Raw genomic sequence first — 14,005 nt, forward strand, 5'->3', positions numbered from 1 at the left:
GTGAAAAATTTTTCAAGCACACAAATCAATAAGAAATGGATAAAAATAAAATGAATAAATCATAATATAAAGTTAGTACTTATCCCTAATAAGCAGCAGCATCAATTAAAGAGTCACGCACTGAACTAGTTGACCTCCTAACCGCAAAACAGTTGCGGCGGTCGGGTTCAGCAATATATCCGAATGACGTCAAAATCCACTCCCGCGCTATTGCGCCCTGACAAGAACCCGTCCTCATTCAACGGCTCAGATATCACCACCTGTCCTCCTTATGTACTCCGTTGCGCGCGTTTCCTATGTATTCTCGCTCTTCTTCCAGTCCCACACCCGTTCCGCTTCCGTTCTTCTCTCCGCTTTAATCCAACTATTCTGTAGTCAGATTCCATTCCCGCTTGCTAAGATGGCATTTCTCCAACTCCCCGCCATGGATTATCCGTTCCTGCTCTGTTAAATTCTCCACCAGTCGCCAAAACTATGATCTCTTTTCAAGCATGAGCTCCCCTGTTCGGTACAAAATCCGCGCTCTGCATCGCCATGGACGGCGCCTTCCTCCACGCCAGCAAGGGTAAGAGGGATGAGTGGAGTGAGGGCGGGGTTCTATCGCTCTTAGAGATCTATGAATCCAAGTGGCTAATTCGTAACCGCGCCAAACTGAAAGGCAGTGATTGGGAAGACATCGCCCGCCAGGTCTCGATCCGATGCTCCACCTCCAATGCTCTCAAGACACCCAGCCAGTGCAAGAACAAGATCGAGTCCATGAAGAAACGGTACCGTGCCGAGGCTGCCGCAGCAGCTGAAAATCCTAGCTCGTGCTCTTCCTGGCAGTTCTTCACTCGCATGGATGGATTGCTCAAGGGCGCTTCTCATTGCCCTAGCACGCCGAAATCCGATAATAATCGAAAAAACAACTTCGATTCGGGGGTTCCTGCTAAGGTGGAAGAGGTTGATGTGGAGGTGGGTGGTGGGAATTTGCATGAAAGCCACCGGGAACACGGATCCAATAGTTCGGCAAAAGGTTTTGGTGGACAGAAAATGAATGATGAGATGAAGGAGAGTAGAGGGAGTGATGGTGATGTTAGTACTTCAAGGTTAAAGGAGGTGGTGGGGGATGGTAGAATTTCGAAAAAGAGAAGGGGATTGGGAAATGAGATCGCAGAGAGCATTCAGTTTCTAGCTCATTCCATATTAAAGATTGAGCAGGGAAGGATGGAACTGTTTAAGGATTCTGAGAAGCTTAGGGCGGAGGCGGAGATTAAGAAATGGGAGATGGAGCTAAAGAGGACAGAGATTATTTCGAAAACACAGTTACAAATTGCTAAACTAGCCATGAAGAGGTTATATGGGAAGAACAATGGACAGGATGGCTCCCCTTTGAAGACTGAGCTTGATATGCTGTCAAGGAGGGAAGTAACGGTCAGTTATATTTTTCCATCTTTACTAATGGTAGTAAATCTGGAAGCTAATGCTATTATTTTAAAATTTAACTTGTTGAAGGAGCTTTGCTATGAATTATATAATTTTTTATTACAATATTAAAAGAATTTTATACTATGGCTGCATGAAACCACAATTTGATAATTAAGGTGGTTGTTTATCGCATAGCTTATTGCTTTTGAAGGCATTTGCTACTCTATACTATGACGTTAGCATTCTCCGGAAATTCACAAAACCTAAACCACTTAACTTATTTGAGAACTCATGGCCAACTTCAAACAAGTAAAGTAGTCATATTTTGTAGGCTTACAATCACAGCTTCCTGTATTGGCATTCCAACTTGTAGCTCTGCACATTAAGGGTTTTAGGATCTTCTCTTTCTATGATTATTAAAAGCTAATAACTGTCGTGTTTTCCTACCCAGTTTTAAATGATTGAGTTTTGACTCATATTGGTTGACGCTTGAGTTAAGAATCAAACAAACCCTTTTTATTGCAGGAAACTAGAAATAGGTTTGAATCAAGTTGAGTAAACGATGCAAATTGCATCAAATGTGAAAATAGCTTGTGAGATCAAAATGACGATGAATATGGGGTAATTGAGTGATGGATACAGAATTAACAGTGCAAAAAAAGGGTATAAATATAGGATGAAAAGGATTTGCAAGGAAGAAATAAAAATAGTATGGATTGTGTTTCAAAAGCATAGTTGAGGATGTCCAGATGAATGCAAGTGCTATTGTTTTACTTGTCCAATCTCTCCTTTTCAACCCCCTTCACTTTCTTTTGCACCTATTTTCATTTGTCATCTCTAACTCTCTCTACTAATCAAAATCCCCCTCTCTCCCTCCCTCTCTTTCTCTCTCTCTCTCTTATCTAATCCATATTCCTCTCTCTTGCTATCTTTTTGTACCATCTCAATCTCAGCTCTCTCAATCTCTCCTCCGTCATTGGCCTCTCAATCCCTCTCATCCACACTGCAATGTCAAAGAGTTTGGAGAATTATATTCATATTTTTTCATTTCTCATGTTGTCACGGGTAGAGGATAGTGAATAAAGGAGTTTTTTTTTGGAGAGATAGTAAGTAAGAGAGGCATAATAATGATATATTTGGAATATCTAGAGAGAATTATGGAGAGGGAGTGATGATCTAAACCAGAAGATGAATAATAAGATAGATGGGGAGGTATAGATAAGAAACAACAAAATATAATATATTTATTTACTATTGGATCGGTGTTTGTCCGTGGGTGACACTTGACCTTATTAGCAAGCAAGCTTGAGAAGTTGAGACCCAATAACCTATAGTGAGTGTGGAAAGAGAAGAAAAGGATTTGGGGAAAGTTTATCACTAGCTCAATATTGTCGTTAAAATGTGCTTTTTTGCTCTATATTTATAGGGATATGAGGGTTACAGGGAAGACTACACCAAAAAAGATTAAGTACAATAATAAATGAGATGCAATAAGTACTACCATGGACATATGTCATCCTTTGATAGGTGCTATGAATGACTATTTCGTGTTGATCTAAGTCCTTAGTCTCAGGGAAAGTTCCCTTATGTTGAGTATTCATGGGCGAGTTGAAGGAGGTGAGATCTCTGCGGATCAAGTAGGAAGGACTATATGTCGATGAGTCCTTTGGTGCTGTTGGCGACCTTTTGGAAGGAGTCCTTGAGCTTCCTTGATCTCAGGAGCCTGTTTCTTTGAGTTGTAAGGTTAGTGGACTCCATGGTTAGTTGAGCATTAGCTAGGCTGAAGGATGGCATTAATGGCCAATCACCCGAGGTAATGGAGAGCTTCCTTGGGAGTGTGCTTCTTATAGGAGGGGTGAGTCCTAATCTAAGAAGTACGTGTGAACCCACAATGTTTTCTTTAGAGGTGACTCCTATTTGTAGCTTTGCCAAGTTGAGGATGATTTCCCTTAGGCAAGTCCTCATTGCTGAGGTCAACGAGGTTCGTGTTGTCTCATTGTGACCTGCTAAAAACCTATGAATGCACATTCGAGTTGCATTAACCATCCAACAAGTTCTCTTTTATGCAATGATTTGGTATTTAAGCATTCACGTTCTTAACAAAATACAATGATAATAGTAGAATTGGAATTATTATCAAATCTAAATAACCAATACATTAATTAAAAATAGGGTCATGATATTATATATAACACTTAAAATGTGCATTTGTGTGAAAATTAGATAGACATAGGGACTTTCTTTACTTCTTCCTCTTGCATCCAAGTTCTAGGCCACCTATGTTTTCATTTATCAAGAGGGAACTTAAGAAAAAAAAAATTTATCAAGAGGAAATTTTTTTAAGTGCGGTGTTCTCTTTATTTTGTGGGAGCATACAAGAGGAAACAATAATTGAGCTATGCCGAGTGGCTTAGCTCAGATATTTTAAAGGTAGCACACAATTGATTTTTTTCTATGAACATACCATAAACATAAATAATATTGAGGTCGCAACATAAAATATTCTATAGAATTATAAGGATTTTGTATTTTTAGGGGGCATGTGCCCCTCAAGCCAACTTTTCTGATTCAGCTATGGATGATTATGCAAAGCTTCCACATTTGGTATGCACTTTATCTATGTCACATAGGCAAATTCATGTTTTCATGATGATGTACTTGAGCTCTCCAACTTAACCAGGAAGCCATAAAACATTCTATTAAACACGTGCAGAGCTTTGAATTCTCGTGGGATTTTTTTTTGATAGGCATAAGATTTTATTCAGTCATTTTTAAGTGGCTTTGGCTGAACAAGTTTAATTAGGTATTCTAAATTGGTAATCAATGCATTAATCTTTTTGGGCTTATTGATGAAGGACATTGAGGTATTCATCAGAGCCTTCCATGTGAAATTTATGCTCTATTTAGACATTATTAATTGCTGCTGCTGGTGGTTAGCCTTTGCCAGTAGATGAGTATACGTAAAGCCAACCCTGAATTGTTAGGATTAGAATTATGTGGTGTTTATCATAACAATTGGATAGCCTTAGCAAGCATATAACCTTAGTAAAGCCTTGAGATTCAAGTTTTAGTGATGGTGCTCCATACAATCTAAGTCCTGTAATGGAAGAATAATGAAAAATATGAGGTATTATTTCCAGTTTAATTGGTTCCTTGATTTTTAGTAAAAACCAAACACATTGTTTACTTATTATCAGGAATCTTCCATGTAGGGCTGCATACAACTGATTGTTTGTTGTGAATTTCAGGGCGACTAACAGCAACAAACCATTTGTGCTTTTACCATTGAAGATTTCTGCCATTTCTTTTGAAGTTTGCTGAGCCTTTCTCTACTTATCATGTAAGTGTGAATCTTCACATGGTTATAGTTGTTACCCGGGCTACAAGTATAGTATGCAGAGGATAAGTCTTATTGCTGTGCATGTCCATGTTATTTTCTATGGAAGACAATCCAAAATTATCAAATTTTGGCATTATGCAGCAACAAATCCCTTATCTTGGAAGGGGATAACTTGACAAAAGTAGAATTGACCAGCACTATATCAATTGTCAAAGGCTTCTGCAATGGGCCATTGTAAGACTATATGGCTTTATAAAATCATTCTACTATTAAAAAATAAAGCTATTCTGGACTGTGGATTTGCTAAAATAGTTCAATTCACGATTCCTGATGGTAAGGAAGATGCATAAAAAAAAAAGCTTCTAATTTTGGTTAAATCCATACCAAGGAAGATCAATATATATTTAAACTATTTTTATATTTTTTTGTTCATACAATTAGGTTAGAAAATATTAGGAATGACCTTTCTTTATTAGATTTAAACGAGAATTTGACTTTTAATAGGACACAATGGAGAAAAATGATTCATGTAGCCGACACCATGTAGTGGGATAAAAACTTGATGCTGTTGTTGTTGTTGTTGTTGTACAATTAAGTTCTACTATCTAGAGTTTTTTATCTTGAAATAAATTATTTATATATAAACATTTTTTTGTTTAATTTTACATAAATTTGATGAAATATAGTAAAATTATGTTTTTTCATAGCTTATCTTCTACGCAAATTTGATGCCAAATAACTATCACAAAAGTAGTTGTATTTCTTTTATAAGCATTTTATTAGTGAAGCCAGACTTTGAGTTTCAACGGTTAACTTATTTAATAGAGCTAAGAAGATTGAACCATAAAGTAACTGTGCAGAGGCCTTGAAAGCTTTTTTGTATAGGAATATAATGAGACAAAGGTGGTTTTAGGAGTAAGTTTGATGACTAGTTGATATTGGAGGCGGATATCATGATGTATGATGCACAGATAAGGACACGAGACACATCAATTATTAAAAATATACCACATAAAAACGGATTGGATACGGTATTATAATTTATATATTTTAAAAATAATTTTTAAAAATTGAATAAGTATACTATTAAAAATAATTTAGAAATAATAAATCATTTAGCTTGAATTTGTGCTTAAATTGATTAATATTAGGATATCGAGAGTCAAGAGTCAATGGCCGTGCATCAAGCATCGAAAGAGGAGACGGCAATATTGTTGAGAGTTGGGCATTGATGTTATGTAGTAAGTATCGGGTGTCAATGTCAATAGGGCATCTATCGTCAATGTTGAAAGGGCATTGCTCGTTGATGTTAAGACGTCGTCAGACATAGATGAGCTGTCAAGTTGTGGGTGTAGAAATTGCTAGTGTCGAGTATTAATGTTAAGACAATGTCGGACTTTGTTGTTGAGATGATTTTGAAATGTCGATGTTGTAATGAAGTCAGATGTCGATGTTGAGATGACATCGGACATTATTCTGAAACTAAAGTTGCGACTCGCCAAAGAGAAATAAAAATGAGAATATTCAATGAATTGGGTATTGAGTGCGGGCGATTGATTTGGTGTTGTGGATAGAACATAAGAAATTTAGTTTTTATTAAATAAATAAAAACTTTAAATATAAGAAATTATATTTAAAAAATCATTAAATATTTAAGGTACGCCTGTCAAATATGCGTGTCCAATTTGTATTTAATATTTTTTAATCAGACATATTTTCAGTGTGTCTCACATGTCGGATGCGTGTCATTTGGATACGTGTTGGACACTGCATGCCTCTTTGATGAGAAGGGTCGGTGCATCATATATTGTGATAGACTTTGATACATTGTTTTGCAAAGGAGAGACAAATCCCACATATAGAGAGAACTAGACAAGTAAAAGAAGCCAACCCTCATGAGAAAAGAGGCAAGTGGTAAAGAGAGTAAAAGTCTCTTTGCTAAAAGGATAAAAGGAGACTATTCAATCATGATGTATTTCAATGCAATTGACTGGTAGAAGAGGAACATAGCTCTTTTTTTTTTTTAATGATCAACCAACATTTTGTTAGACCGGTCCACACGGAACTAGCTCTTGTGGAACAGAGGCAAAACCTCTACGCCTCCTGTACGGGCTGATCGAACCACCCAGTTCAAAAGAGCATATTAGGAAGGTTTTAGGAGAGAAATTTGAATGTAGGGACTGTTTAGATATTTCCTTTTGGATTGTATGCATTAAGTATTTGTTTTTCTAGGGTTAGGGCATCTTGAATTTGGCTGAAGTTTGAGATCGTCTCTTAGGTTTTTAGGCTCTAGTAGCGTCTAGAGATTTGGGAGAGATAGTTGCTTCTCTCGAATAGAGGATCAATTGTATCTTTGTATTTTTCATTTCTAATTCATCAAATATTACAAAATATCTCCTATTTTTCTAGTTTTGTGTGAATTTTTGTGGAGAATTCTATCGGTTTTGTATTATTTGATGAAATAGAAACGGAAAATACCAAGATACAATTGATCCTCTATTCAAGAGGAGGATCTATATCTCTCAAATCTCTAGACAGCGCTAGAGTCCAAAAACCTAAGAGATCTCAAACTTTAGTGAAATTCAGATGCCCTAACCCTAGGAAAACAAAATATTTAATGCATACAATTCAAAAGAAAATCTCTAAATAGTCCTTACATTCAAATTTCTCTCCTAAACTTCTCCTAAAACCTTCCTAATCTATTCTTTTGAACTGGGCAGTTTGATCAGCCCGCACAGGAGGCAGAGAGATTCCACCTCTGCTCCGCAAGAACCGGTCCCGTGTGGATCGGCTGGACCGATCTAACACATTTCAATTACAACTAAAGGCTTACTATACATAAAGATAGTCATAAATTCATGGACATTCTAACCCAAATATTAATGAATAATTTATAGCATATCCATACCTTAAATGACAAATGATCATTTCATTTTAACAAACGACAAAATGATAAATAAGTATGAATGACAAAAAATAGCATGCAAATAAGAAAAAGAAGCAAGCTAAGCAAAGGTCACAAATTCATTCCAACAGATAGGTTCACAAATGACTAAGCCCTGATAAAAAGACATTAAGAAACTAAACAGGACTAGATTGATATAAGTAATGACTTAATGCTGATAATTAAAAATGGGGGTGATGTGATTTATAATTTCTTCTGGGTTTCTTATAATTTTACCCTAGTGAGTTGAAATGTTGTAGAAGAAAGAATTGAATCTATATTGTTGAGCTAACTTCATTCTAAAGAAGAAGAAAATTCATCCCAATAATAAGAGAAATAAAAAATCCTTCCTAAAGAAGGTAGTCTAAAAAAGGAGAGAAAAACTATAATGGTTGAATGCTCTCATATTTGATCATCAAGAATAATATGATAGCAATAGAAAGATATGCTGTCAGAACCATTATCTCGAAGGGAATTTTTAACAATCTTCTTCATATTGCATGACAACCTGCTTAACATCACAACTCTAGAATAATGTCATAGCTTTGGAATTATAGAGAAGAGATGAATCCAGTTTTTGTTTGGCAATATTTTGTATACTAATGGTGATCTTAATGGTAATGGAAATATCTCATTGTTTTCAATATTTTGGAGCCTTCATCTTCATAGGCTCTTTTAAAATATTCCATTTATTTAATCACATCCATTGTTGAGGCATTGACAAGTTAGGGGTAAAATTATTTTTTATTTCTCCGTGAAGTGGCCATAAAAGTAAAATTCTCATGTACTTTATCATATATGATCGTATATTTAAAAGAAGTCATATATACATTCATAATTATTATATGTAAATCTTAGAGTTGCTTGTTAGCATTGCTGCAAGTAAATTTTTTAAGACATAAAAACATTGTTATTGACAATAACCATTATTATTTGCCAAGTTTATAATGTTGCACATATGGTTTCATAGTGTATAGCATGCGAAGGATAATGACATAACATTGATTTATGCACTACTTCACATGGGCCATCAGAATCAATATAGATCTTTTTACTTGGTTTACCATTTTTTTTGGAAAACATATTTCAAATTTTGTTATAGTGGGTAGTTTTTATGGAATGATACTAATTTTCATTCAATTTAAACAATGTGTTCTTCACAATTTATTCTTTATTGAAATTGCAAAGCAATGTGGTTTGGCTAAAACCAATGTAGTTGATAAACATATTTGATTTTGTGAATTATATTTGGAAAATATTATGTATGGCAATGCCAAATTTCATTTTCTTGATTGAATATCATCCTCTAATCATATCCAAAGTAAGATATTAAATAGTTGTTTCGATGATCATTAATAATGTTTAATAGCAGGCCATGCATTTAGTTGTGAGATAATTTTTTCCCTGCTTTAATTTGGATGTAATTCATCTATGAATAGGTTTATAGGTATGAGTGCATTCAATATGGTTACTGATTATCAACCTAAAAAACTTCTAGATCTAGTAGATGTGCAATTGTATTTTTACCTAGTGAACTTGTTCATCTTTTGGGCACACATACATGAACTGCATAGAAATGTTCAAAGGGTGATATAGAAGTTGGGAGAAAATATAACACATTCAAAGAAATTGAGGAAGTGATGTTTTGCCCACATAACCCTACACTCCTGTAGTAATTAGGTATAGGTGGTGACTCAAAATGGCAGTGAAGATCCATTCTTTATGTTTGAGTGCAAGTTTAGTTTTATTGGTTTGATACAAAATAAAGAGAGAAATCACCGAGATGCCTTTCTTAATTGGAAAATACTTTTAAGTAGAATCAAGACCTAGGTTTCTTTCATTTCAATTGGAATGAACGAAGCCCACTTTACATGATTTCAAACAAGTCTAATTAAAGGATTTGCATGGATTCAAATGGTGAAACTATGTTCACGAGATGGTTTTTGCTTCAAGGGGAATTAGAGAAGTTGACAAAGATAGTAAACATTATTGGAACTTCTATCCATCTTTCTTGCTAGCACCTTCTTGGAAGCTTGTTTCTTCCCTTTTGCTTCCCATGGTTAGAGAGGTAAAATAGATGGGGTGGCAACTAGAAGGACCAAATGTATAAAGTGGGTGGAGAGAGGATTGAAGCAATGCCACTTTACCATGAAATGAGAATGATTTATGCCTACATAATTTCCTTCTAGACAAAGCAGCTTACTGATAGGTAACAACCTAATAAATTTTGACTTGGTCTATTCACTGAGATAAATCTTATCAGTCTTTCCTTTTGGAGATAAGGAGAGGTTCATTATCTGCTCCATTTAAATAAGGGGAGAGAGTGGTTTGAAAAAGCTAATAGACCTGTTCACGTTGCATCAATCTATTTTGACAGAACCAATTGTAGTTAGGAGTCTTTATTTATTTATTTATTTTTTTCAGTTCATATTTTATTGCATTAATTATAATATAATTCTGCACTGATTGTACCTTACAATTCTTGCCAATGTAAAGCATACTTAGATCATACCAAAAGATAAAAATTCGTGTATAGTGCTATTGGAAATGCCAATCTCTATCTCAGGGTCATCTAGGTTGTTGCATGTTGGAACTTTCATGCATCTTCATGTACGTCTTTGCTTTTGAACTGCATGTTATATTGGAACCATGTACGATTGTTCCAATTTAAGGTATGCTTGCAAAGAAAATATCTACAACTTGTCTTTTGAATAAGATAAATTTAGCTTTCAGAAAAATTATTCTCATTATTTTCTCACTTTCTTCTCCTTTACTTCAAATTCTTCAGATACTTTTTGCTGTGAATTAAATTGCTTATTTTGGAAATTATGACTTACTTTCCTTCTCATTTTCTTCCATGATGTGATGCCCTTATTCAAATGCTAAGCATTAGTGATGCAACATATTAGAAAACACATGTATTATTAGTTGATTTTCTTTCGTGATTACTTGTAATGATGAATAATTATCGTAATTTGTGACCTAAGTAATGATTGTAAGATTGGGACTTCTAACAATGATAGTTGTGATTAGTAGTAGCTTATGGATCTTCTACATGTGGCCAACGTTAAACAATTCAAGGGCTAATCATGTGCATGGAATGTCTTGGGGTTGGGATTTTCATGCAAGCAAGTCCAAGATTGAATTTGCCATTCAGGGCCCACCCACTCTTGGTTTTTACATGCATCGCACACTGAAATAAGGCATAATTCAAGTGCTTGAAGTTCTCCAACTGCCTGCCTCACTTTTCCACAAATCAAGGCGCCATTCCACCTCCTCCTCTACTTATAACTGCCGACCAGTCCTTCACTATGATTTTTTTTTTTTTAATTCTGATTGTGATTAATATTTAAAAGATATAGAATGGCTGTAAGAGCAATCTTACGTTGAATTAAAATTGGAATAATATTTTGTCTAGCTTGGATCTTGGCTTGGTGGTCTGATTCTTTAGTTGGGAGTCCTGTTAGCCAAAGAACACCGTAATCTTTTGTTGAGGGTTGATTTTTATGTTATTTTTATGCTTCTCTGTACTTTTACCTCCATTACATCTCATATTATTCTTTCATCAAAACCTGAAATTACTACCTCTCGGTTTTGCCTTCCCCTCTGAACCCCAAGTTATCAAGCAGTTACTTTTAGGCTTTGACACCACACACTAGCCTTCTTGCCATGTCCAAGACATCATCATCATCCATCTTCCAACAAATCCTAGAATCCTTCTACAAGCTCCCAACCTCCCATGCAAAAGAAAAGTAGCTAGATCCCAATCCCTTGTTTGTCCAACCCTAACCCATCCCATCCATCCAGAACCCTGCACACATCCTAACAATCATCTCCAACCAGTATACAACTTCAGATTTCTCATTCAACCTTAGGCCACACCCAATCCTTCTACATCTCTCACCACAATCATCCTTCTTCATATACGACAAGTTAAACTCCCACCTTAATTATCCCACCACCAAGTGCCACAAACTGGGATTAATGTAAAGGGTTCTTCTTTTCCTTCTGTTTCTTACTTGAGTATTTAGATAGTGTATAATTGTGTGATCACATTTATTCAGTTTCAGTACATATATAATTACCAACTTTGTGCCTGACATGAAACATATCATGATTCTTAGCATGATCTAGAATTTTTGGGTTAGTTTTTTTTAAAGAAGCTGGGTTGGCGCAGTTTTGAGTCATACTATTTTTCTGTGTAATATCTAATTTAACAAGCAGTGTGTCTTTCATTGTGTACTACTGAATTTTGCATGTTGTGCATTGATTATATTGAATGTTCAGCAGAAGAGTCATTTTGCTTTGCATCTCATCTCAAACAGTAATTCTTCAAGGAAATGATCAAATTAGCACTTAAATTTTTAGGTTTATCCATTTTAGTCTTAGATTTTTCTCATGTCTTCAATTTAGTTCTTCAACTTATTGAATCTAAACCGCTTTGGACCTTCCATTATTTTGATATTTGCTTTGGATGAAAATAGGTTGTAAGAAGTTTTTTCATGAGAGCATTTTTGACATAATAGGATAAAACTCTTCTAAATTTGATAAAATAATAATGGGTTGGATTGTAACAATACTTTTTGTATAGTGAATCAACATACAATTAGATCGTCCAATTTGTTTGACTGTCTTTGCATAATATCCAATTTGTCTACCCAAATTAAATAAATTATGGGAAAATATGTTCACAAATAAATTAAAGAGATTGACATATTTAAATGTAAATCATGGAATCAGCTGTTATTAATTGTTTGATTTATTAACATTTTGATTTTACAGGATCTTAATACTAGATATTGTATGTTTAATATGTTGATATTTAAATTTTGATTTGGAATAGTGATTAATTTATGTTAATATTATCATTAACCATTTTAAGAGTTATTATCTTTACAGAGTAAGATTAAAGCAAATAAATTAAAATTCATATAATATGGTGGCATAGAAAGAGAATAAACTCTTTGAGCATAATATTGAAGATAAAAATAATTGACTTGGTAACAAATTACAAATTATTGGAATTGTGATGAATGTAATGAGCCACCTTGTGGGGACTTATTGTTTTACAATACATCCCCCGGTCATCAAATTGTTTGCAGTTATTTCTTCATATCATTTCGTCTTCTCTGTACTTATCTATCCAACTTCTAATTATTTCCACTTCTAGCGTCCTTTGTTCTATAAGCCAAGTTGGATCTTCTTCTGTAGCAGATCTGAAATCTACATGATGAGCACCTGAGATATAGTAAATATTAGCAAACAACCATTGAAGGATTATTCATCAAGCTGAGTAAGATAGTTTAACACTGACATTTGATTTAACATTTTTACAACTGCACAATAGAGTATGATACTGTAAATATGGTGAAATTAATTGAAATTTGTTCTCACCTTTTGCCGTGACAAGAGCAACAATGGATGATGACAGGTTCTCAAGTACCCTGAATTCAAATTAATGGCATTAAAAATTCAAGGACATTTGATAGAATCTGATTGATCTCTTTTAAATAGCAATTTTGTAGTTGAAAAATATAATGTTAAATGAACACAATAAGATATTCAATCCTCACCCTCCTCTGCTCCATGGGTCTTTCATTCCATTAGAGAATATTATGTTGCTTCCAAATCTGGAAAGAACTTGCTTGATGTTCTGCGTTGCTACAACATTTTAGTAATTTACACCAAATAAAAGATGTACAATTGTCTAGCAATTTGAAGCCTTATTAAAACACTAAGAAATAAAAAAGAATCAAAACAAAAAAGAATATCAATGCACGAAAATACAAAATTTTATATGGATTCACATAATTGATGGCAACATCCTGTTGTTGTTGATGATATAAATTTCACTTCTATTGCAGATTTCACTATAATTCTGATTATGGAGAATTACAAAGGCAATATAAAGATGAAGCCCCCACTTAATAAAGAAAAAAATAGATGCCCATAATAAAGTAACCTATAAATATTTAACTCTCCAAAATGCCCATAATAATGTAACCCATAAATATTGGTCTCTTTCACAGCTATGCCCCACAAAAAGCTGTTCCCCTCCCTCTTATAACTTTCACGATAACCTTACCTTGAAGGTGGACCAAGGACCGAGTCAACGCAGCATATTTTTTTCATAGGTCAAAATTATGCTCCATAATTTAACATAAGAGTCTCAAAACTCAAAATGCTTTATTAGATTTTTTTCTTACCTCCTTTAGCTTTGGAGCATTCTAGTGGGGGAGGTAAGATAAAAGCAACTTATGTAAGGCACTATTTGGTTAGCTAAAAAAAAGTGTAAAAAAAAAGTGTAAAAGGAA

General features: G+C 34.6%; 1 protein-coding gene and 1 long non-coding RNA gene across 2 annotated transcripts; one reads left to right on the forward strand and one right to left on the reverse strand.

The window, feature by feature from the left end:
- Positions 1–315: 315 nt before the first annotated feature.
- Positions 316–5,056, forward strand: LOC110093735 (trihelix transcription factor ASIL1). The gene is made up of 2 exons (XM_020818715.2): positions 316–1,413; positions 4,656–5,056. Exons 1-2 carry the CDS (start codon positions 535–537, stop codon positions 4,662–4,664), a joined length of 888 nt encoding a protein of 295 aa, XP_020674374.1. The 5' UTR covers positions 316–534; the 3' UTR covers positions 4,665–5,056.
- A 7,575-nt stretch (positions 5,057–12,631) lies between these two features.
- LOC110093742 lies at positions 12,632–13,421 on the reverse strand. Its single transcript, XR_002302744.2, has 3 exons — positions 13,265–13,421; positions 13,086–13,135; positions 12,632–12,929 (listed from the first exon to the last, which is right to left on the reverse strand). It is a non-coding gene; the product is annotated as an uncharacterized LOC110093742 (long non-coding RNA).
- Positions 13,422–14,005: the final 584 nt, after the last annotated feature.

This window comes from Dendrobium catenatum, unplaced genomic scaffold (assembly GCF_001605985.2).
Source record: "Dendrobium catenatum unplaced genomic scaffold, ASM160598v2 fragScaff_scaffold_1607, whole genome shotgun sequence".
NCBI lineage: Eukaryota > Viridiplantae > Streptophyta > Magnoliopsida > Asparagales > Orchidaceae > Dendrobium > Dendrobium catenatum.

What these genes read in the sequence shown, in the direction of transcription:
- LOC110093735 (XM_020818715.2), top strand. Translation starts at nt 535, where the DNA reads ATGGACGGCGCCTTCCTCCACGCCAGCAAGGGTAAGAGGGATGAGTGG.